At 31.5% G+C, this 26,391-nt stretch overlaps 1 protein-coding gene across 1 annotated transcript; it reads left to right on the top strand.

Moving 5' to 3' along the window:
* Window positions 1–809: 809 nt before the first annotated feature.
* Window positions 810–26,391, top strand: LOC145312698 (zwei Ig domain protein zig-8-like). The gene is made up of 9 exons (XM_080151958.1): window positions 810–862; window positions 2,569–2,825; window positions 5,190–5,322; window positions 7,738–7,823; window positions 16,351–16,466; window positions 17,872–17,982; window positions 21,672–21,742; window positions 23,096–23,146; window positions 26,183–26,391. The coding sequence occupies exons 1-9, from the start codon at window positions 823–825 to the stop codon at window positions 26,218–26,220; spliced, it is 903 nt and encodes a 300-aa protein (XP_080008084.1). The 5' UTR covers window positions 810–822; the 3' UTR covers window positions 26,221–26,391.

Below are 26,391 nucleotides of genomic sequence, written 5' to 3'. Positions count from 1 at the left end.
CAGTCAATAGAGTCATCTGTGATTGTTTTGAGTGTCGCTTTTATGCATATTGTATTCCTTGGTTATTTTCCCGTTAATTTATGCTGTATTCTTACAAATTGTATGTAATTTATGACCTCATGGTAATTTTTAATATGTTATGAAAGACTTTTTTATTAATTTTTTCCACGTAATGTTAAGAACATTATATAAAATACAAATTTTGAAGTAAGCTTCTCTAGAGGCTGCTGCATAGCTGGCCGCACAGCCCATCTACGCATACATTACGCAGTCGTAGAGTCATTGAAAAATAAATGCTTGATTGTTTCTTTGAAAAACAATCTCATTCCTCTAAGCTTTTAGCAGTGTCTACTGAATGCGCATTCTTTACTTGATCCAAAAATAATATAAGAAATTGCACTCAGCCCTCTTTCTTACATTAAAACAAGGACACTACCATTAAAAGAGAAATAATAGAAAATTGTAAAAAATATACATACACTTAAAGCCTTTTTTTTGTAAGATCAATAACCTTTTTTTAGGATGACCTATAATTAAAAAGTTTGTCTTATTATTAACATGCTTCATATACTGCTAGTGAATACGCCCTTCCAAAATAGTTATAAAGCTTTCCTGAGCACATACAAAAAGCTTTAAATTATTTTTAGGATATGAAATTATGTTTTTAGTATGTACATACATATCCACCCTAATTACAAAGTAGCTTTGCTACTAAAAGTTTATGGTATACTTCATACTGTCTGAAGGCGAAGCTACTCTTAAACTCACTTTATATCTAAAGATACTTATTTCTATATTGTTTCAGACATGAAATGGAATAAAATGAGCTTCCTGAATCAAATGTTGATTTTAATTCTTGCAGGTAATATTGTTATGCATGTTTCACAATGTTTTTAAATCAATAATACATGAATGGGTAATGGTATAGAATATACGTGGATATTATGACTGGGGGAAAATTGTCATCCATTTAGGTTGCTAACATGGAACTAATTTTTTGTCAGTTCGTTCATCCAGTAGGAGTTGAGGGGATGGTGTATAGGGGTTGAAAGAGTGAATCTTTATTTTAGCCCTTTGAGTGTTACACTTTATTAGAAAACATGAAAATCTTGTGTAAGATCCAAGTATTAATATATTAATTAATATAAGCTTTCACTAGAAAAGATTTGATGCTCTTCTATTAACTTGCCATTGATTTTAGGTTTTTGTTATTTGTTTTTCTCATTATTTTTGAAAGCAAAGCTTCTCAATAATTAGGTTTAGCATGCTATTTTATGTAACAGTTTGTTAAATTAAGAAATCGTAGCAACTCTATAATTATTATTATAAAGTCCGTAGGCATGCTTGTATGCCTGTTTTGGAGATTTTAATCCCTTTGAGAAAAAAAACCATTTGGCAATATTTAATTTATAAAATAAAAGTTTACCATTACACAATAATATATTCTTAAATATCTAAATATTTTCCCTTAATAAATAGATAGAAAAAAACTAAAATATTGTAAATGAAGAAAATACTGTACAATAATTTAGCTGGATCCTATAATAAGATTTATATTAGAAACAAGGATGGAAACATCCTTATAAAAAAAGAGAGAAAGAACATTGGACAAAAATATAATCACGAAACTCTTTTATATAAATTTATATTTTTGTCTTTTACAGCATTAAAGACGGACCAACGGACCGAGTAAATTATGTACTGGCTGCTTACTTGTTTTGGAAATATTGACAAACGTAATCAATCATCCATATTCGATAAGAGCCGAGAAAATCAAGTTTACCTAAGAATTTTAAATAGACGGACATTTCGAATTGTAAAGTAGCTTCGATGCTGATAATGATTATTGCATTTAATTGTTTTCATTTCATTTGTTCAACCAGCAATCTAAGAATAGTTATTTCTCGTATCGTATTATAAACGGCTTTCCGCGGATATAGAATGTACAATTATAAGATTAAAACTAGTTTTTTTAGCCCCGTGGTGCCGAAGGCACCGGCTAAAAAAACTAGTTTTAATCTTATGATTGTACATTTCTATATTCGTAGAAAACTGGATATAATACGATGCTAGACATAGTTTTTTCGTATGGATGAGAACCGGTTCCTATCCACCGGATTCGAGTGAATACGAGAAAGATTATTAAAGCACACTAATTTTACTTTTCTGGCCTTTTTAGTAGCTCATCTACTCCGTAACTAAATTATTTCCGTCCAACTATGTATTATACAGTCAGTCAATTTACATGGCCATGTGCAGTTTCTCTAGATTTTCGAAAAATTGCAGTATAAATACCAGGGACATCTAAGCTTTTTATTTTGAAGGGGGTAATATGAGGAGTTTTGAGGGGGGTAATCTAATGCATTTTTTTGAGTGGTTTATAAGAGTTTTCAGGAGGGCATACGCTTCCAGAAGAGTTAATCTAACATTTGCTACCAGTGAAAAATTATTGGTTAACTTTGATGTGTGTCCCTTAATATTTTCTTTATTTTACTTTTATTTCTGCATGCTGTTCTTACTTAATCTAAAGAATCGTAAACAGCCTTTGTTTAAAAGTTTCCTTTTCAGGCCTTGTAACAGTGGTAGGAAAAACGGACCACTCTGTGAAGCCTGGTGGCCAGCTGGAGACCCGACGGTTGATGGTCCAGGCCGACGTGGAGGCTGGCGGCTCAGGAACTGTAAACCTTCGGCACAGCCGTCGATATGTTAGCGGAAAGGACACTCCCAAAGGACTGTACACTGGACCTTATTTTTCACCTGGACTTGTTTCTAACTACACAGCTTCTGTTGGAGAAACAATTAGGCTCAATTGTAAAGTTTATCAGGTAAAGATTTACCTATATTTGGCCGTAATTTGCCGCCGAAGTCGTGATTTTTTGCGATTTTTTCCGTTTCGGAGGTTTTAATGGACATTTAGGGGGGGGGGGGGAGGAGATGTCCAATCAAGTTGATGAATAAAATACTTTTTTAGACAATTGTATGGGCTAAATTTCATGTAAAGTAAAAATTTTTGTGTCAAACCGGTTTTGCTCTAGCTGAATTTCAATTTTGCGCAGATTAAACCCAGTTTTGCTATCCTCAGGCTCGAGGGGCCGAAGGACCGGAAACAAAACTGGTGTTTATTTACGCTTTTATTATAATATTAGTATAAAATGTCTGTAATTCGATGTTAGCTATTATTTTTCAGTAAGGCTGAGAACCGGTTCTATTCCGGTGAATTTTAATCGGTTTCGAAGCCTTACTGGAAATGGTTTCATTTCATTTATATTTTTCATTTGTCTTTTTATACAAGGAAAGAAACAAATAATGTAATATAAATTGAATAAAAATACAAATAAAAAAGTCAAAGTTATCAATAGACATACATTGTATTTGATGTTTTAAATTTTAATTGACTTTATAGAATAATTTTCTGGTACAATAAACAATAAATTTTTAGAATTGATACCCAAAGAATCTACTTCAATTACAAGTGTACGTTTAATAATTTGGTATTTCTTGGTATTTACTTCTAAAGTGAGATCAGGTAGCTAAATTGACATAAAATAAACTGCAATGAAAGCTAAAATTTCCGATAGATAGTTTGAAAATACTCTGATAAAATTTTAAAATATAGGGCTTCAGTATGATTAGGGTCAGTCCACCTGTCCGTTACAGATACTCATTAGTTAGTCTACAGTATCTACGCAGCATATATCTAAGCAATTACTCTTCTTATTATGTATGATAGATAAAAACAGGAAGGGAGGGGACATTGGGCTGTTTATTACACTAGTTCTCAATGTTTTTCTTAATCAAAGGCTTAACTTTGGGACTTTTATTGGATTTTAATGGTTCATTAAGTTGAGTGTCCTTACTTTTCAACCATTATTTGTACATAAGCTACAAAAGAAATAATTTTGTGAATCATCATTGGGGATGTACATCAGTTAATTGGTCATTGTCTTACATCGAGATCCTTAGTTCAAAATCTTAATGATTTGAAATTTACTAATTTTTACTGTATTGCAGCTAACTTTTGTTTTTGAACAAATAAGTAAAGTTATCTAATATATTCACTAATTCTACATATAGAAAAAATAGAACATTTAATTATGCTTTTGGTTGACTTCATCAATTCTAAATCAAATATTTTTTTCAACATAGTATTTTAATGTCATATTCTATTTTCAATTGATTTTATAGAATATCTATCTATCTATCTAACTATCAAAGTTGATGGACATAGTGAAGCCTGGGTAAGATCACGTGACTCTACTATCCTATCTATCTATCTATCTAGGTTGGTGGACAGAGTGTAGCCTGGGTAAGATCACGTGACTCTACTATCCTATCTATCTATCTATCTAGGTTGGTGGACATAGTGTAGCCTGGGTAAGATCACGTGACTCTACTATCCTATCTATCTATCTATCTAGGTTGATGGACAGAGTGTAGCCTGGGTGAGATCACGTGACTCTACTATCCTATCTATCTAGGTTGATGGACATAGTGTAGCCTGGCTAAGATCACGTGACTCTATTTACCTATCTATCTAATATCTAGGTTGATGGACATAGTGTAGCCTGGGTGAGATCACGTGACTCTACTATCCTATCTATCTAGGTTGATGGACATAGTGTAGCCTGGCTAAGATCACGTGACTCTATTTACCTATCTATCTAATATCTAGGTTGATGGACATAGTGTAGCCTGGGTGAGATCACGTGACTCTACTATCCTATCTATCTAGGTTGATGGACATAGTGTAGCCTGGCTAAGATCACGTGACTCTATTTACCTATCTATCTAATATCTAGGTTGATGGACATAGTGTAGCCTGGGTGAGATCACGTGACTCTACTATCCTATCTATCTAGGTTGATGGACATAGTGTAGCCTGGCTAAGATCACGTGACTCTATTTACCTATCTATCTAATATCTAGGTTGATGGACATAGTGTAGCCTGGGTGAGATCACGTGACTCTACTATCCTATCTATCTAGGTTGATGGACATAGTGTAGCCTGGCTAAGATCACGTGACTCTATTTACCTATCTATCTAATATCTAGGTTGATGGACATAGTGTAGCCTGGGTAAGATCATGTGACTCGACTATCCTATCTATCTAGGTTGATGGACAGAGTGTAGCCTGGGTAAGATCACGTGACTCTACTATCCTATCTATCTATCTACCTATATATCTAGGTTGATGGACAGAGTGTTGCCTGGGTGAGATCACATGACTCAACTATCCTATCAGTTGATGAGATAGTGTTTGTCTCGAACCCGAGATTTGTGGTCAATCAGAACAAACAGAGGGGAGAATGGACACTTATAGGTAAACAATCCTAAGTACTAAGCTTTTTTGTCGGTAGCGAAGGATATAGCTAATCGCTGCCTGAACGGACGTAGTTCTCCTTTACAGTGATGCGTCTGGGTATCGTTTTAGGCTATTTTTCTGTTCTTCCATATCACTTCGAATATAGAGCCCCTAGATGCTAGAAATAACAATTATAGAAATTTAAACTTCGATCGTTTTGAATCTTGGCCCAGAACTCGTCATAGCTAAAGACGTTACAAGTTATACAAGAGTTTATCTTTTAAAATAATTCCCCATAACAATAAATAGAACAAACTACCTAACTTTTTCTAAAACACAAAAATTGTTTTATCTTTTCTTCCATCAAGAACTCAATGGCTTGATTTATTTTACAAAATATTTAAATTTTAATCTGATATTGAAGAATTGAAATTATAGAATTGAAAATACATTTGCATGTGAAACAAACAAATATTACAGTACACAGTTGTTCATTCAATGTATTATTTTAACAAGGAAGACAACAACCATAAGTAGGAAATTTAAAAAAAGACGTGGATTTACTAACAGACATAGTGAGTTATAGAGCAGATGTTTAGTGACGAAAATAAAAGGAGGGGATAATAAGAGAAAGAAATTATAGAGTAGTTCCGCTACAAAAAGAAATTTTTGGATATTTTTAAAAAATGCTGCAAGATTTTCTCAATCCACTCGTTGTTGGATGGTTGATAGGTTGGGATCTATGCAAAACACCGCGTCGTAACCAAGAACATTGAAAGTTATTCCTACGTCAGGTGCGCGACATAAGTAACTTGATTAGAGGGAAGTCTTAGCCTTTAACATGCTAAGCACAAAACAGGTGCAACTCTTTACCATACACAGTTAGTACTTTCAAATGTCCAAAGGTTGTGCAATCAAAGATACAGTTTTCTAAAAGGGCGTTTGACTATATCATCATGCACATAAATTAAGCAAGATTTTGTTCAGAGATGCAACAAAATAAAATCTCTTGGTGTATCCTCATGTAGTCTGTTGTTTTAGCAGAACAAAGCCTGGACACGCAGTATAACATATTCTTGTGTCGGCCAAGTATTGAATAAATTCATGTTACGTGTTTCCACGCAAATTCATGCACAATTTTCATATAAAGACACAAAAAATAAAGAAAGCAAAATTGTACAAGCAGCGGCAGCCTTAGCATGTTGGGCTCTGTATTAAACTGGGTAAAAAGAGACAGAAAAAAAGCCTAAAACTATCCAAAGACTTAGATATGAAAAAAATAGCCTAAACTCACACACGACCCTATATGAAGCTATCCTAAAAAGAAGGAACTGAATTATTTCAGTATTAGTATTAAGAAGCTTTACGAAGTGTCTCAAAAAATCAGCCGTGTGACGTCATAAAAATGATTTATTATCCATCCTTTTTTAGGGAGGTTTTTCTTCCCACTTCTCCTCTCATCCCTTATTTTTATGACGTCACACGGCTGATCTTTTGAGACACTTTGTGAAGCTTCCCTTTCATAAGTTCTATTATTCTATTTTGCTAAATTATAATTTAGTAGGCAAAGCATAAACACTGAAAATCAAATTTTGATTAAATATTGGAATTTAAAATGTTAGGTTGAACTTTGAAAGGTCTAGCGTAGCCGCTGAATACTAAAACTTATTACAGAATAACATTTTACATTTTATACATTTTGTGTTTGAAAATAAAAGATAAATTGTAAATTTTTATAGCTTTTAATGGTTTTTGCATTGAATATTTAACCAATATCTGTGAATGCTAACTAAGGCAGGTACAGCACTTATTTCTGGGGAACTTTCTCAGATATTAAACAATTACATTTAATACCTATCCTTGCGACAAATTTTACTTCACAGAAATGTAGTTTTGGTAGAAATTTTGTTTTTGAGGGGGGGGAGATAACATTATTTTCATTTGCCCCTAAGTTAGGTTGAAGTTCCCCACTTCACTTATTTGTTTTCCACTCCCCTAAAAAAAGCTCAAAACCACCCTATGACCAGTAGCTATATTTCTAGCTATATTTCAAAGTAGAGCCTCAATCTGTCCAGTGTTTACCAGGATCTTAAGCTACAGACATGGATAGACATCGTTCTACTTAGTATTATAGATAACAAACTAAAACAATAAGATAAACACAAATCGGGTATAGTCCCTTATGTGACAACGCCTCTTAAGGGGCGTTTCGTCGTATTTTCACAATACCTTTTGATAGGTTATCTTTAGGTTAGGTTACGTTAGGCGATTGCCCCGCAGGGTTATGCAATTGGCCCTGCAGGGTTAGAGCCCCACCGCAGGGGCTAGAAATAGGAGAAAAGCTTCTGTGAAAATATGACGAAACACCCCCTAAGAGGCGTTGCCACGAAAAGGACTGTATCCCAAAAATCAACAAAAATGTTTGAATTTCAGTGAAGGAGATCCGAAAAGAAGATGATGGTGTGTATGAATGTCAAATATCTACAGTCAACAAACTCAGCCATTTCATCAATCTAAAGGTAAACAAGCCCTATAACGTTTATTGATGTGTGGATGTTATACATAATTTACTAGCTGCTACGCCCCTAATATTTAGGGGCTATACCTTCGTAAAGGCAGAGGATCTAGGGAAATAGCTTAAAACCATCCCAAGACTTAAATCTGAAAATAGAATGGTCTGAAGAAGTTACAGGTTCTATATGAAGCTTGCCTAAAAATGATATCTCAATTAGTTCAGCAGTTATTGAGATTTTGAGCCACAGGCAAAATAAATTACTTTATATTATAGGATATCATTTAACATAGAATGAATAACATTTGTTAAATTTATACGGAGTGAGAATGTAATTTAAGATCAAATAATCTTATAGCAACATGCTTAGGTAAGAAGTGAGTCAGTGAGTCAATCAGTAAGGGAAGAGGATACCTAAAGAGAAGCTAACATTTAAAAAAAAAGATAGCTAGCATTTTAAGGACTTTAAATTGGAAGAGTATAGAGGTGCCGAAATTATCGAAAAAAAGCCAAGACTTAGGTTTTAAGTAAAAATTTCCTCTGAATAAATCTAAATTAAATTAGATTTTTTTGTAGTTGATATTCCTATCTATAATACAAAGTAGAACGATGTCTGTCCGTCTGTCCGTCCGTCTGACTGTCAGTCCGTCCGTCCGTCCCTTAAGATCTCGGTAACCACTGAACCGATCGGATTCTACTCTTCAGGGAATATACCTACTGGTCCTGTGGTGGTTTTAAGCTATTTTCTTGGGAGGTAGGACACCCCCCCCCCAAAAAAATCAAAAAATCCCACCCCCCCCTTTTTTTTCCCTTGAAGATTTCCTTGGTCCTTTTACGTATTTCGCCAAAAAAAAATTTTTTATCACCTCTTGGGGCAAAGCCCCTAGAGGCTAGGGGCGAATCCGCTAGTATAATATAAAGTAGTAAGCCTTTTTTGTCTGTCCAGAAGGATCTTGCTAACTGCTGAACCGATATTGTTCTCCTTTACAGTGAAGCTTCTTATGGGTCCTGGGAAGGGTTTAAACTATTTTTGGGGCGTGTGTTTTCACCCCAATCCTCCCAAAAAAAAATTTTTTTACTCTTTTGAAACTCAAATTTAAAATGGGATGAGGAAGACTTTTCCCCCTCATATCTTAAGTGCCCCTAGAGGCTTCTAGGGGGCGTAGCCGCTAGTATACAAGATTCTAATAAGGATACATTTTTCGTTGTATTTTCAGAAATACAGCGTATAGTGTCCCTTAAAAAATGACGACATACAATACAATGACCAATGTTAGGCCAGAATACATTGTAATTGACATATGGTGAATTGTATACTGGCCTATCATTGGTCATTTGTATTGTGTGACGTAATTTTTATTGGACACTATACGCTGTTTCGTATTTTTCATGTTTAAATTTATAAAATCCGTTAATAAAAAAAAGATATGTCCTGTGTACTGACTATTTAGAGTAGCTGCTGTTGTGAAAATAACACTGTGTGTTAATATGCTAATTCTAGATTCTGGATTAAATTTAATGAAAATGTAAGACACTTCCTGCTATGTATTTCAAACCCAATATTGGATATCTATTTTCAACATGTCCATGCAATGTTGCTAAATAGTTTTTGTTTAAAAAAATCTATTTGGAAAGTTAGGCTTTTTTTCCATTTCTAAACAGCGTAAAGTGCCGCCAAAAAATGATGTAATACAATACAAGTTACCAATGAGAGGCCAGTATAAATCTTACATTTGGTCAATTAAAATTCATATTGGCCAAGCATTGATACTTTTTATTGTATGACGTCATTTTTTTCGGAGGCACTTTAAGCTGTTTCTTCATTTCTTAATGAGAGAGAGAATGGGTTATGACTGATTATTAATCTAAACAATTTTCATTTCTACAATATTCACTTACTGGGGTTGGAATAAATAATAATTCATTGTCCTATGCCTGGTGTATACCATACTCTTTCTGGAACAGCCCTTTTTTATTGTTGTTTGTCAATTTTGGATTAGTTCGAGCATTGATTTTATGTGGCACTCAATCCTCCAGTTACTTTCTTCTACTAGTTTTTAATTTTGTATGTAGTTTTGTATACACACCCTTATACTCATCATTCTATCTGCACCTTTGCTTTACAGTTACACAAACAAGGTATTCATATAATTCAGTGGAAGTTGTTTAAATTACCAGCTAAAATACACTGGTATGTTTTAGGTTAACTTCTAATCCAGTTAAAGTCCCACTGGCCCTTGTTAAACACATACCTTATAAAAGATCTTTTTAAAAGCGAAGCTTTTCTATAATTAGGGTCGGTCCGTCCTACCGTACGTCCGTCCGTAACGGATAGCTTTTTTTTGTTAATTTAGGCATGTTAGAATTGTCCTATCGATTTCAAACTTTGCATGGTGATTCCTGTAGTAGTTAGGTACGATTTAGAAAGCGTAGCAACTCTATAATCATTACCAGAATGTCCGTACGTCCATTTTAAACAAATTGATTTTTTAACTTTTGTAACAACAAATTTTTATGTCATCTAATTATCCGATTGATATGATCTTTGGTATACTGATCCTGGGATAACAAAGTACAATATTATAAGCGAAGCAACTCTATAATCAAGTCCTAAAAAATGTAAGTATGTCCATAAACATTATCCAGTATCAAGCAGTTTTTCATCAAATTTCAACAAATACATTTATATTCTGATTGTTCAGTCCTCATGCTATACAAGTGTTAATGACCGTTTGTCCTACCGTTTCAGTGCTTCGCTTTTATGGATGTTGTCATCCTTGTTTGGACATTAGTTTAATGCTTGATTTTGTTTTATTCTTGAATATATATTTTTTTTATTGATTGATATAAACTTTCATTGTTTTATACCATTTATATGACATATGTTTAAAGTGGTCAGACTTGATAAAAGGTCGACTTATTTAAACACAAATTTACCGGATTTTTTTATATTTAAAATAATTTTCTTTTTATTTGAAGATTTTTAAATTTAGCTTTCCTGTAAAATGATAATGTTGCTGTTCAGCAGGGAATTTCCAAAACAGATTTCTAAAGCTGGCAAAGTTGAATGGTAATAGTAAACATTCCAGAGTTTAGATATTTCAAATACATTTGAAATATCATCCTTGAGATCAATGCTTTCAATAATAAGCCTATATATTTATACCCCTACTTTTCTTCCTGTTACAATTATTACTGGGAATATATTTCTGGATTTTTTTATTTTATCTTCTTCAGACTAAAATGTGTATTTTTTTATCTCTTTTACAATGTGACTAATGGATGAATTTGGATTATGATATATGCGTTTAGTTTAACTTCCAGAATATACTTGTATAAAAATATAATTTGCATATCTATAAAGATTGTGTTCTGAATGGATATTATTACAGGGGAAAAATTGTCGTCAACTTTGGTTGCTAACATGGCCATAATTTATTAGTTATTTCGTTTATCCAGTAGAATGGGATAGGGTGGGGTAAAGGGGTATCGATATTTTAACCAGCTACAATTTTTAAAAGTGAAGCTTTTCTATAATTAGGGTCGATCCGTCCGTCCGTATGGAACGGACAGCTTTATTCGTTAATTTAGGCACCCGGGGGTAAATTTTAGGGGGGATAAACAAAATTTACCCCTGCCAACAGATACATGGATGATCCAAACAATAAAAAAAAAACATTATAATCTAAATGTTATAAATAATCTAAATCCTATTAAAAGTATGTACTATGAAGCCAAGTCTGTATAAACATAGACATACATATATATATATATACCTGGGTTCAGTATTAGTATTTCCCACCTAATCCTAAGAGTGCTATTAAGGTAAAAATGCGGTACTTTCCTCAAAACTTCTACGGACCTAAACATACCCTCTTTACCGGCTAGTAAAAAATAAAAGAAGTTAAGATGGAGGGGGGGGGGGGGTTCGGATGGGGTAGAAAAATCACTTATTTGAATTTTCGATAAGGTTTTGAAACGAAGGAGGAAGGGTGAATGATAAGGCAAGGTTTTGATTGCAGCCGTATTCTATGTAACTCTTACCTTAATCACAACTTAACCTAACCAAACTAATTTCCGTTGCTTCATTTACCTACCCCTTCCAACCACCAAACCTCAATTTCTTTTAATTTTTTTAAAGATAGGCCGGGGGGGGGGGGGATTTTGTGCTGGACTTGATGCTGACAGTGAAAGAAAATGCTGAACATTGCCAAATATATTGAGCATACAAATTATAATTTCACATTTACACCTTCCCTCCCCCCCATACACACATAAACACATACAAACCTTGATTAAATTACAAGGTGTCCCAAAAGAAAATACATAAAACATTTTTATGTATAATTCAAACTTATTTTCTTTGTAAGACAGGATAATCATAATAAACTTTTATTTCTCATAATTTATTTCTAATAAGTTGACATGCATTTTATGTGCATTAGATTCAACATCTTAATAAAAAGGACAATTATTACATCTCTGATTTTGCAATCAGAACATTTTTACATCCTTAAATGAATAATTTAAAAGGATGACAACATCTATTAAAGCGAAGCTCTGATACAGTAGAACAAACAAACATTAAAACTTGTAAAGTGTTAGAACTGAATATAAATGTAAAAGGCTAAACAAAAGTTTTAGTAATTTTGTTGCAAAACTGTTTAAATACAGAATAGTGTTTAAGGACATACTTACATTTTTAGAACTTAATTGAAATCAATTAAATAAAATAATCATATCAGGTAAAAATAGTCGTTAAAAGTGTTTTAAATGGACGTACGGACATTCTGGTATCGATTATAGAGTTGCTTAACTTTCTAAATCAAATAAATAAACATGCTAAGTTTGAAATCGATATGACAATTCTGACATGCCTAAATTAACGATATGGCGGACGGACTGACACTAATTCAGAAAAGCTTTGCTTTTTATAAAGAAAAAAATAGGTATGATATGATGTATATAAATAATTCAAAAAGAAAAAGAAAATAACTTTTATAACAACCTGTAGTTATTTAAATCTTAAGTTTAATTTCACAAAGTTGGCATTCAAATGTATTTTATTATTGTTTATCATTCTAATTGTTTTAAGGAAATAATTAATAAGCAGTGGTTGCGCAATTCTAGCTATTTATCGCATCAAATTCCGGTTATATTGAAATAAAAATTATAAGGTTTAACCAGTATTGTTGATGCTATACATGGTTTTTCAGTGTGGATAAGAACTTGTACTAATCCAGTGGATATTAATTGGTTTCGAAGCCTTACTGAAAAAGATTTAAAAAATTGGACTCCCTTAATATATAACGTCGTAAAAATGTTTTATGATCGTGAGAGTGGAATATCAAGTTTCTATATAAACATAAAAAAACCATAATTTTAAAATAAAAAAATAAGATATTATACAATCATAAAACTAAAGTACGTATAATAGTAAAGTAATTACAGAACAAAGTCTCGTAGAACATGTTTTTCTTGTTTCAAATAAAATATTCAATATTTGATTTATTCCCCCTCAAAAACCACCACCTACAAATATGCACTTTTAAACGGAGAATTTTGGGGAAAGATTATCTAACGGCCATTGTCATATCCACGAATCCATTCTCGGACCTGGAAAATTGTGAAACTCAGACATCCGTGAAATAACTACATACAACAGTTAGGGAGTTGAATCCATTTTTATAGAAGCAGAAATATAATCTATGATTATGGTTTGGACCCTCCAAAACTGTAATCTACCTTTCTACTTTCCCCTCTCTTGGTGAAGATATCTTCAACGCCGATACGATTTTTGAAATATAAGATTCCACTTTTGTCTCTCTTGTTGAAGATATCTTCACCAAGAGAGGCAAAAGTGGAATCTTAAATTTCAAAAATTGTATCGGCGTTGAAGATATCTTCACCAAGAGAGGGGAAAGTGGAATCTTACATTTCAAAAATCGTATCGGCGTTGAAGATATCTTCACCAAGAGAGGCAAAAGTGGAATCTTAAATTTCAAAAATCGTATTGGCGTTGAAGATATCTTCACCAAGAGAGGGGAGAGTGGAAAGGTAGATTACAGTTTTAGAGGGTCCAAACCATAATCATAGATTATATTTCTGCTTTTTATAAAAATGGATTCAACTCCCTAACTGTACAACTTCAAATTCATAAATATGTTTTTTTGGGTATAGTCCCTTTCGTAACATCGCACCTTATGGCGCGATTTTTCGAATTTTTCACAGTAGCTTTTCTCCTATTTCTAGCCCCTGCGGGGCCAATTACCTACCCTATGGGGCAATCACCTTACCCAATATAACCTAACCTAACCTAACCTAAAATGACCTATAAAAAGCCATTTCAAAAATACGACTCGCCCCTTATGGGGCAATGTTACGAAAGGGACTATTCCCGTGTTTTTTTTTAGAATTATCCTTATTTTGCTTCTCTAGTTCATATTGCATATTAATTCGTATTTCAATTCAAGGCTTCTAAATAAAAATAATACAAGATAATATAAAATCGTCAAGTTCATATGAATTTTTTTTTAATTATTCATATTTATTTCATATTGCAAATTCATTCGCATTTAAATGTTCAAGGCTTCTAAATAAAAATAATACAAGTTAAATAATATGCATTTTTTCCAAAACTTTATTTAGAATTAGTTGAAATCTATAAATGTAATTCTGTTGTTGATAAGAGCAGCTGAATTTTCTATTGTTTGGTGTTTGTCATTTTTAAAGTTAACACATTGATATTTTTACAATAAAAAAAACTTCCTAAAATTTGAATTTAGGTGCCTAAATTTCGGTCCTGTTTGAACCTTAAGATAAGTGTTTTACGGCCTACTTATTGTACCTAAATATCACATTTTCATGTAATCAAATAGTCTATTACTTCAAAAGGAAAATCTGTTTATTTTCTTAATTGTAGTAACAAGGAAAACATATGGTTGCCCTTAATCTCAGGAATATAAAGCAGATAGATGGATATTCCACAATGTGCCTAAAAACAAAAAAAGTTCATGATAAGAATAATTGAAAAGCACCTTAGAAATAAGTTTTTAATAAGGTTTAATAGTTTTCATAAAAGATTTTTATTTTTTAATAACTTATTTTTTACTGTATTGCACTAAAGCAAAGCATTTAAAAGGAATAAAGAAATAAACATGATAACTTTTCACCATATAATGCATAAAAGCAAAGTTGTTTCAAATTTATATATAATAGAAAGTGAAATAAACTTTGCTTTTTTAAGGCAGCTTACTATTAATCTTTTCCCTATACACATCTATTCTAAAAGTGTTTTTTTTTTCATTTAGACTTTATCTTACCTATAACAAATTTGTTTTGCAACCTAATGTGAAATATATAGAGATAGATGGATGAATTTTCATGCTGGGTGATTTGCAAAAGTGTTTAGAAAGTGCAAACAAAGTTTATCCTGGGAGTTTACAGACTCATTAGCAAACTCAACTACATTAATTAGGTTAGCCATACCCTCATTGCAAAAAAGAATATTTAATAGCTACGAATGCCTTTTTTATGTTTCTAGGTTTTTGTGGAGTATGTTTGGGTAGGTTGACTAAAATTGGCTAAAATTGCAAAAAAATCTGTAATAAAAAATATTTTATTCAATTACAATACAATAGCCGTGGTAAAAACAAATTATATTTCATTTGTATAAAAACTGTTTGATAGTAATAAATACCCATCAACGTATACAAAAGTAATATATACTTAAGTAAACCTGTACATTTGCATTGCCTGGGTAATATTTTTACGAAGTCGGAAAAGAGTAGGAACTAATTAATTAAACTGATTAATGTCCGCTGAATTAGAACCGGTTTTCAGCCATATTGAAAAATCATGAATATCATGGTATTACAGACAATTTTCTACGAAAGATAATATAAAAATCATAAATTTGATACCAGTTTTCATTCAAAACATAAGAAATATAATCATTTGAAGTTTATACCCAATAATACACAACTGGAAGGCCGCTAAAGCAAACCTTTGAAAAAGTGGCTTTTTGTTAATTTAATTTCTCAGCGATTAAAAAGAATGTACAAACAAATCCTCTAGTATCCTTTGAAGTATGTACAAAAATACTTTCATTCATATTTGCGACCTGATTCCAATTTCATTTTCTCATAATTAATAAAAAAGTTTTATGATTATATATATTATGAGGGTAAAAACTTGCATTCAAAAATTTAATTGCAAATTTATACTGGTTGTAGAGATATGATTATAATGAAAAGATAAGCAGTAAAACAGTCAAAGTAAAGTACCTGAGCCTGCAAAAATATATGACAAGGAGATATTTTGAAATACTTTCATCCTGGAGTTTTATTTTTACCCAATTACTATTAAATTTGAATGCTTTAGACCCTTTTTTACCAAACAAGGCTCTACAATCATTGTTTCATTGTTCATAGTATAATGTTAATGGAACCACACATAGCATACTATATCATGTTCAGGTTATGAATTGAATATGAAGAATAGAGCTACCTATTTGACCAATATCCTTTTTTCAGGTTCTAGAGCCTAAAGTGATGATAGAGGGAGGACCTGATGTGTTCACCCAACAAGGGTCAACAGTCACACTCAACTGTAACATTACTGGTACAAACATTGTTCCGGCTGTTAAATGGTAAGACAATCTTAATTTCATGAAATGCATACATCAACATATAATAGTGTAAGGATGTCTGTTTATATGGCATAATATTTCTATAACAGTTAGACTATTAATATTCTATTTACTTCCAATGGGTCTTGGGATTGTTTATTTATATTTTGAGGAAGAGTAATCTAATACTCCTATAAGACAAGATCGAAGTAATATAGATTTTAATTAAAAACAGATATGAAAGTGGGAGATCCTTCCAACTCCGCTTGTGGTAAACTAATAAAAACTTATGAAATTAAATGCCCGAAAAAATTAAATGAAACAATAAAAACCCGTTTTGAGCAACATTTTTAAAAACATTTATTAAGTTGCAAATTTAGAAATACAGGGAAAAGGAAAATCCCCCACAGATTTAAATATAATTGTATGCACAGCGTTCTTGAATTTTAAACAGTTTGAATTAAGTTTCGCATTTGATGAAAACTTTACACAAAATTGTCTTCGTTCCGGTAAGTATTTTTCTACTCTACTAATGTAAACAAACAAGAGAACATCGATTCCTATTAAGACACAAAGGAATGTTTAATACATTTTGATCTAGTGTAGTTCACGATAAAAATAAAACTTTTGTGCACATTTAAGAGAATAACTGTATGTTATTGACTAATACCCATTTCAAATTATTTGTAGGCCTTCGTTTGTCAGTTAAAAATTTGTGCGAGCATAATCTATACGTTCCACCGTTCGGCCGTTAGTAGCCTTTAGAGACCATATTTTTATAACCATAAGATAATCGTTACCAGGAACAATTTTGAAACTGCACTAGATCCACATATTTTACTATATTTTAGTTAAGTTTATCACTAATCATTTCTTTGATTTGGTTATCTATATTTTTAGTTGAAAGTTCTTATAGTGTTAAACTCGACAAAAAGAATCGTATGCCTGTTTTAATTAATAGATTCTTTGATAACTTTTTCTATAAACTACAAAGTTATTATTCCAGCAATGATTTGTTATAATTTTATTGTAGGTTGACTTCATTTTAAAAGCTAAAATTATCTAATATATTGTTTTAAGATGATTAGAAAGTTTTTTACCCTGAGAGAAACGCTGATTAAATTTGTAAAATATTTGATAGAGAAGGGGAACAAAGTTTCTTAATCAATCTTTGTTTTATATTAGAAAGGTTAGATAATCCAAAATCTTTGCTGTGTATATTATTTGATGAGTTTATTCAATACAAGCGAATGCGCCCCTAGAATCAAGAGCCATTCTATAAAAATTAAGATATCAAGGGACCTATGTAAACCCTCCTTACAAAGGAGAACTCAATTGGTCAAGTGGTCAGCGAGCTATAACTTACTGACTACAACATCATTGGATTATCTTAAAGGAATTATAATGTTTTAATTTAATTTTTTAGGGAGTTTCGCGGGGAGGAGGTTCTGCCCGGAGAAAATATTGATCTAAATATTTACAAACATAAAGATACAACTGTGTCGCAGCTCACTCTACATAAAGTAAATAAGAACAGGTATGTATTTGTGGTAGAGTAGCTTCTTTATAATCGGGGTATTTACCGTACGTGTATTAGGCTGTTTCCTAAAGATAATTGTAAACTCTGAAGTACTACTACTATATAAAAAGACTTTATATTATATTTATTGATCAAGACACTACAGCATGTGCACAATATAGAAACTACAGTTTCTACGCAGAAATACTACAAAAAATCTACTTGATAGGACACTACAGACTTTAAACAGTTTTTTTACACACTTTAAACTATACAGTTTCTACGAAGTATAAAATCTCACAAAGACCAACCTCCTTTATTTTTACACAATCACTTTTAAATATATTTCTTTATTGTATTCCATCATATTTGTTTTTAAAATAGATTTATTACCCTAGATGGCCAATATGACACAATAATTCGTCATACTAAAATAAGAATTTACAGTAGACGATATATTTTGTTTATATTTAGTCCGATATAATACATTCACATAATATGAGCAATAGAACTTTGGGACGATTATAGTTTCCCCAAGCCAAGCTGACCAATAATCTAGTCAATATGATCCTACGATTTTCTAATTGTTCAGTCAATGGAAATGCGATTTAGTCTTTTAAAATATATTGTTTTCAATTTTAAATGTTGTCTGTTTGTTATTGGTTTGCTTAACTCATGGAATAATTGATCTTGTATAACATCATAAAATTGGGTTCAAGCGTTCTTTCTATCAATATTTCAATAATTTCTGGAAAATTTTGAATATTTAAACGTTTTGATATTTTTGACAGCTTTCTTCTTTAATCATAAAAAGATCTATCCCTTTATTATTTACAATATTTTATTGCTTATGTAAAATAAAAATGCAATTATGATGATTATCTGTCCGTCTGTCTATTTGTTCTACTTATATAGTATGAGTTTTTTGGTGCTTTAATTTGCGAATAAAAAGTATATATTGTATTTGATTTTCAAAAGAAATATATCACCAAATATGCACAAATATGAATGTAAAATAAATTTATTAACATTATATAATTCAACTATTAAAACTTAATAACCAACTTCTTTAATGAATTATTTTTTTATTTAAAGTAAAGCTTTTAATAATTTGGTCAGATCTGTTCGTCACCAAAAAAGTTGTAAAAAGATGTTAGAATAAATTTACCTAAATGTTAAAAGTTGTTTTGTCCTATACGTTCTATTAGGAAGCGGGATGTCTGTTTGTCTTGTTGCCAATATTCAAGAAGGATTTTCCGTGGTTTCTGGCTGGTTTTAGGCTAGTTTGTTTTAGTTTAAGCTTCTCAAAGAAAAAACCTCACCACCAACAAATATGTTTTTCTTTAAAACTTGATATGGGGAAAGGGGGGCAATATAGGTTAAAGAATTTGTATAAATTATGTTATGAATATTTTCATCCTTGTTTAGTCATAACAAAGGTGAATGGTATCAATAGAAAATGGTAATCAATTTATTTTGCACTAATTTTGTTCTTAAGTGATTGTGAAGCGTATAAAGTGCCATTAATTTAGCGACAAGGCTTACATTAAAACCATTATAATTGGACAGTTGGGATTTTGAAAGTTTTTACTTTGTATTAAAGAGAAGCTTGCAGGAAATACGCTGCTTTAGACCCAATACCATAAATTTTAAGCCTCCGGCTCAATAACAAAAAAAAGTTAAAGGACTTTAAAATTTCTAACTATATAACCTTTTTTGTTATTGAAGCTGGAGGCTTTGGGTATTGAGTCTAACTATGGCATTCTTTCAGCAGTTAAAACTGTGAACTTCCTACAGGCTTCCCATAACGTAAATCCTTAGTCTGTCTTGCTGTCAAAAAAGTAAAATTTTAGTAAGAATATAGTTTCTAGTCACATTTCTAGTACGTAGTTCATCTCTTTTACTTTAAATATCTTTATACGTTCTTATTTACGTTAACATCACCTTAATATCGTGCACAATTCAGGTTCTGATAACTATTTAGAATTAAGTTTTTTTTTCTAAAACCTTGAAAATTTTTATGTGGAAATCCTAACTTTTTTCTTGTTTAATGTCTTTATTATTACTTTTACTATTCGCTATTATATTACTTAGTTTAGTGATAAAGTTTCTTTAAAACAAAGAACAGAACAAAAGAGACAGGTTTCGAAATAATTTGATGCAAAAAATTACACAGCAAATAAAAGGAAAGAAAATATAAGCTATTTAAATATTAATCTATAAAAATAGCATGGCAAAATATGATTTTATCTATCTAAATTTGCCAATTTATATTTTTCATTAACATTTGTATATACTGCTGAAGATTGCAATTTTTAATATAATTTGTTACGCACAGTAAGAAAATTATATACGAAGAATAGAAATAAATTAAACAGTGTGTAGGTTCAGGATTGCAAGGGATATTATATCTGAAGATAATACAAAAGTTATCATCTATAATACAAAGTAGTACGATGTGTGTCTGTCTGTCTGTCCGTCCGTCCGTCTGAAGCTTAAGATCTCGGTAACCACTGAACCGATTGGATTCTACTCTTCAGGGTATATACCTATTGGTCCCCCGGTGGTTTTAAGCTGTTTTCTTGGAGGGGGGGGGGGGGTGGGACACCCCCAACCCCCCAAAAAACAAAAAAATCCCCTCCCAATTTTTTTTTTTACAAATTTTACGAATTTTACGAATTTTACGAAATTTACGAATTTTACAAAATTTACGAATTTTACGAATTTTGCGAATTTAATCGCAAAATGTTTTCCTGCTGGGTAGGTGCGAAAATTTGTGATCCGTTCTGCTGGGTAAGTAATAGAAGATGTAATTATACCTCTTGGGGCAAAGCCCCTAGAGGCTAGGGGCGAAACCACTAGTAGAATATAAAGTAGTAAGGTTTTCTTTGCCTGAATCTTAAAGTTTCCATGATTAATGAAGCGATTGCGTTCTCCAATTCGCATATATATCAGAATGGTTTTAGGCTATTTTATTTTAAGATTTAAGTCTTAGGATGGTTTAAGGATATTTTTTCAATCTTTGAATACAGAGCCCCTAGATTCTAGAGGCGCGGCCACTTGTGTATCATACAACAGTTAATTAATTTCCCTTATTTTATTTAAAGTTTTCATATAAGTTGGAAATATTTTTCTTGTGTTGCCTTTTCCATCGAATTCTGGTTTTGTAGCCACAGAGCCGCTGTGTCAAAAAGAGTTTTTCCATTCATAACTTTTCAATACACACTTTATATACACACAAAGTTGCAAACATGTAGGAAAAGAGAGGATTAAGGAAAAAAAAATACAGTAAAATGGGCATTTAAAGATTCTAAATGTAATGAAATGTTTATGTACTAGCAAATGCGCCCCTAACATTTAAGGGCTTTGTATCTGAAAACAAAAGTTGAAAAAATAGCCAATAGTTGTTCTAGGACCTATATAAAGCTCTCTTAATATAGAGAACCCAATCGGTTTAGTGGAGAGAGAGATTAAAGAACACAAAATATTGTAACGTTTAAGAGGAGAAAAAATATTCGACAATTGAAATTTTTTTCATTATATTTTAAATTTGAATGAAGATATTTTGTTCAAAGTTCATTAAAATCAACAGTATATATTACATGTTGTTAAGAAATAACGTTATTTTTATGTTAACATAAAAAATAAAACCTGACCCTTCAATAATTATGAACATTCAAGGAAAAGCTATAGAGTTTTTTTTTTAGGATTGGAAATTATTCCTGTGTCCCAGAATCAATCCAGCCTGCATCCATAAACCTGCATGTTATTTTAGAAGGTAAATTGTTAGTAGCTACGCTACACTACAAGTGTTTCTTAGTCTCTAATGGTTAGGGAGGGAGGGGACATTGGGCTGTTTTATTACCGCTTTATCTTCTTCATTGGCTCAGAAACTTTTACTTTTACTGAAATTGGATTAGCTATTTTTGTTCTAACTTTTCAACTAATGCTTTTAATTACAGAAGTGGTTATTTTGTTTATCATTGTAGTGGATTTATATGAATTTATTATCGATTGTCTTAACACTTAAGATCCCTGTGATACAAATTTTTTATAAATATAAAAGGGAATAAGAATTTATCCATCAACCTATCACTAAATCCCTGATGAAACTAAATAACCAGGAAAATAAAGTTTATAAGTGAAATTAAATTAGTTCATGAAATAAGTGGTTTAACTTATTTATGAATATTCAGAGGCTAATTCTTAAAAGAAGTTAATTTGCATATATTTTATAATTATGAAATGGTAGATAACTTTTTTTTAAAGTTGTTTTATCTTTTAGAAGTCTTTTGAATTTATTTAACAGAATAGTTTTGTACCTTGTTGGTAAAACCGTTTAATACCAGTACAACATTTTTTTCTAAAAGTCTTAGCAAAATGAAAAAAGAAAGTTTTCCAGATTTTTAAAATTTCATAATTTTCCTGATTATTTCCTAAACTTTAATGTCCTTTTTAAAAGCGAAGCTTTTCTATAATTAGGATCGGTCCGTCCGTACGTCCGTACGTCCGTCCATCCGTACGTCCGTAACGGATAGCTTTTTCCGTTAATTTAGGCATGTTAGAATTGTCCTATCGATTTCAAATTTTGCATGGTGATTCCTTTAGTAATTAGGTACGATTTAGAAAGCGTAGCAACTCTATAATCATTACTAAAATGTCCGTACGTCCATTTTAAACATGTTGATTTTTTTTACTTTTTTAACAACAAATTTTATGTGATCTAATCATCGGATTGATCTGATTTTTGGTATATTGATTCCTGGGACAACAAAGTATAATGTATTAAGCGAAGCAACTCTATAATCAAATCCTAAAAATGTAAGTATGTCCATAAAAATTTTCCTGTATCAAGCAGTTTTTCAACAAATTTACTTACAATTTTGCTTTGACTCTTATAAATTTATATTATGATAATTAAGTTCTAACACTATACAAGTGTTAATGTCCGTTTGTCCTACCGTTTCAGTGCTTCGCTTTTATTGATGTTGTCATCCTTGTTGTGTGTTTTCCTCGAAAGTTATCTGAATTCATAGTTGAACTCTTTTAATGTTTATTCATTAGATAATCATCTATTATCATATATACTCGTCCTTGTTTTTAAGAAGTTGCCTCATGTTTCCTGTTTTAGACCCGAACGAGGAATTGCTGACAAGTTCTGGTAATTATGCTAATCTTTCAGGTAAGCAAAATCTTCTTGGTAGCGCATCTACATTGTAATATTTTTGTTTAAACATTAAAGTTGGAAGGTTGAGTAAATTTTACGTTCTTTTGAAGGTTTCCATATATGTTCTTTTAAAAATTATAGATAATCTTGAAAGGACGTAAATTGTTTACTTTGTATTATTTTTTTAAAACCTAACATTTTAAAAAATTATTTTGCTCATTTATTTTGGTTGAAGGTTCTACGTTATGATAGATAGTAGAATAATTTTTTGTCTGAAGCTAAAGACCTCGAAAAATACTGGTCCAAATTGGTTGTACTTTCAGAGTAGCTTCATAAGAAATTTAGGGTGTTTTTAAGCTGTTTTACATGAATTACACCCCTTCCCCCTAGAGACTTAAGTCGAAGCCTGATTTCTAATTAATTTGGCCGTAGTAAGAAATTCCTCAGCATGCGTGAATCTGAAAAATGTATTGATTATAGTGAGGAATAGTTATTTCTCGTATCGTATTATAAACGGCTTTCCGCGGATATAGAATGTACAATTGTAAGATTAAAACTAGTTTTTTTAGCCCCGTGGTGCCGAAGGCACCGGCTAAAAAAACTGGTTTTAATCTTATGATTGTACATTTCTATATTCGTAGAAAACTGGATATAATACGATGCTAGACATAGTTTTTTCGTATGGATGAGAACCGGTTCCTATCCACCGGATTCGAATGAATATGAGAAAAAATTTTATTTCTCTCTCTTACTGAACCATTGAAAATAAAATTGAGTAAAGAGCAAAGTTTTTTATCATTTATCATTTAATTTAAAACTGTCTCTGGTCTAACACAGAGAATTTTCCACACCAACAGTTTGGAACTAATGTTTCCAGACAAACTAAGAATATCAGGATAAGTAAATTTATAAAATAAAACATTTTTCATAATTTTACAGGAAAAAAAATATTTCTTTTCTCCCAAGTTAAAATGATAATTTTAACCTTCCATTATTTGATTTTTCCAGATATAGCATTAAAACTACAATATAAGATAAATTTTTGATAAGAAATTAACCTTCTAGCTATAAAATAAATTATTACAGCCATTTAAAGTTTGAAAGAAAAACAGGAATATAAGCCAAAGGATGCTAGAAAAATGGCTACTAGAAGCAAAAAAAAACAACTCTATATATTTTGGACTAAAATTCCTTATAAAAAAGAGGAACTTAAACTTTTTAATTGATCCCTCTTACGGTTATGATAATTTCTTCAATTAAATATTTTACTTGAAATACTATAAATAGTACAAAAATATTAATATCAAACATGATATTTTTGTAGCTGAAATGTTTCCTCTAAAAAAATTTTGTGTTTACCTATCCTATTACTGCAGAGAGTCAGGGAGTAAGGGAGGGGACAATGGATCGAATATTTAATTTTTAGGAGTCTCAGACTTTGGGGACTGGCTTAAAGGGAATGTGCAAGAATTTAGCAGTTTCTGACTGAGTTTGGGGACTTGCGCATGAAATGCCGCTACTCGTTATGTATGTTTTGAATATTGCAGACGGGGAGATGGGATAAGGGAAGTGGGGGCAAGGGAAATAAACACTCGTTGTGTTAGTTTGGAATGTAGCAGACGGGGAGAAGGGAGGTGGGGGCAAGGGGCAAGGGAAATAAACAGAATAAAAAGGGGCAGTCATATTATTGCTAGCAGCTGGCCGGGTCCAATAATCTTTTAATATAAAAATCACACCAAAAAAAATCAAAAAGTTGTGATTTCACTTTACATGACGCTATGGAAATCTATTATTCAATTAACAATCCCTTTATAATTTCCTACAAATATATTGGATTAAACTGGATTTCATGCCCTTTCTTTGATAACTCTTATATTGAATTAATTGCCCATTGTCCCCTCCCTTACTCCCTGGCAGAGAGTATATTGCCCATACACTCATTTTTTTTAGACATTACAAAAAAAAACATGAAAATTGAAAGGATTATTCTTGAAAGTTTTTAAAAATTAGTTAAAGGGACAAACTTACTGAAATGTGTAAATTACTTAAAAATTTGTCTTAAGAGCATTTTTTTCTTTAAAATCATTTTGAGTATCTTGTTAGAATAAATGCAAGTTGGTTCTGTATAGTCTCTCAGTAATATGTATTTTACATCAAGAATGCAAAAAGCACAAAAGAAATAAAGTAGGGACTTTGAAAGTATTTTGGTAAATTTTGATAATCTGCAGGATAGAAAAATTGAAAATCCTTATACTAAAGTAACAGGAAGTCTGTGTGTTTGTGTGTTTGTACCGAAGGATCTCGCTTACCGCTGAACCGAACGGGTTCTCCTTAACAGGGTAGCTTCTCATAAATCCCGGGAAGGTTTATAACTATTTTGGGGGAGGGTACCACCACCCTATCAGGAAAAATCGCCCCTAGAAAAAAATTACCCCTCCCGAAAAAGAGACTTAAACAAAACATAAACCAATTATTTCTGTAATTAGATATTTTAAATAAAAAAAACATTCAAAGTGCCACTAGAGGCCTCTAGGGGCGTAGGCGCTAGTGTTTAATAAGAGTAGACATAATGTACAGGTATTTACACATTTCGCAATCAATGAGCGTTCGCAAATATTTTTTTTCTTCAAAACCGAGTAAATATTTACATTTAACTGATTACACTTTAATTCTTTCCAAATATTATTTTTATCATTAAGTTATTTTGGAGAACAAATTTTGTGAATGGTTTTAAACTTTGATAATATTAATGTACAAGTTTATTAGGATATGATTTAAAATTCAAGAAAAGACAAATCAACTCAACTTTTCTTTCTACCTGGTTCTAGTGGCGTGAACCTTTTCCGTTTGCTAGAAAATTATTTTCTGCTGATTTAAAGCGACTTGGCTGTGTTAATATTTCCGACGCTATTGTCTGATATTCAAAGACCCAATTGAAAGTCGGCACAAAGTCCCCGCCCCGTGGACAAACAGTTATTAAACACATGTCCCTCCAATTTTTTACTTTAATCTTAAACTATTTTATCTTTAATAATTTTAATTTTTATTTAGGTCTCCTTGTTCTGATGGCGATTTTTCTACAACAATAGAAAAATAAGTGACTTTTATAAGAATTCAAGACAGTGACAAACGATAGTGATTATTATTTATTCTTTAAGAAAACAGTTGTTTATAGTACATAGAACTTTTATTACTATGGACTCAAGTAAACATATATGTCCATAAAATAAATGTTAATACAAGTTAATAAACTAGTTAAT

Source organism: Acartia tonsa, chromosome 2 (genome assembly GCF_053477335.1).
Source record: "Acartia tonsa isolate MP-2025a chromosome 2, ASM5347733v1, whole genome shotgun sequence".
NCBI classification, from domain to species: Eukaryota; Metazoa; Arthropoda; class Copepoda; order Calanoida; family Acartiidae; genus Acartia; species Acartia tonsa.
The sequence above is the reverse complement of the archived record's forward strand: the minus strand, read 5'-3'. Positions and strand labels throughout refer to the sequence as shown.

Coding starts and splice junctions, on each gene's coding strand:
- LOC145312698 (XM_080151958.1), top strand. CDS start 823: ATGAGCTTCCTGAATCAAATGTTGATTTTAATTCTTGCAG. Junction 5,323..7,737: donor GGGAGAATGGACACTTATAG/GTAAACAATCCT, acceptor TTTGAATTTCAG/TGAAGGAGATCCGAAAAGAA. Junction 16,467..17,871: donor ATTGTTCCGGCTGTTAAATG/GTAAGACAATCT, acceptor TTAATTTTTTAG/GGAGTTTCGCGGGGAGGAGG.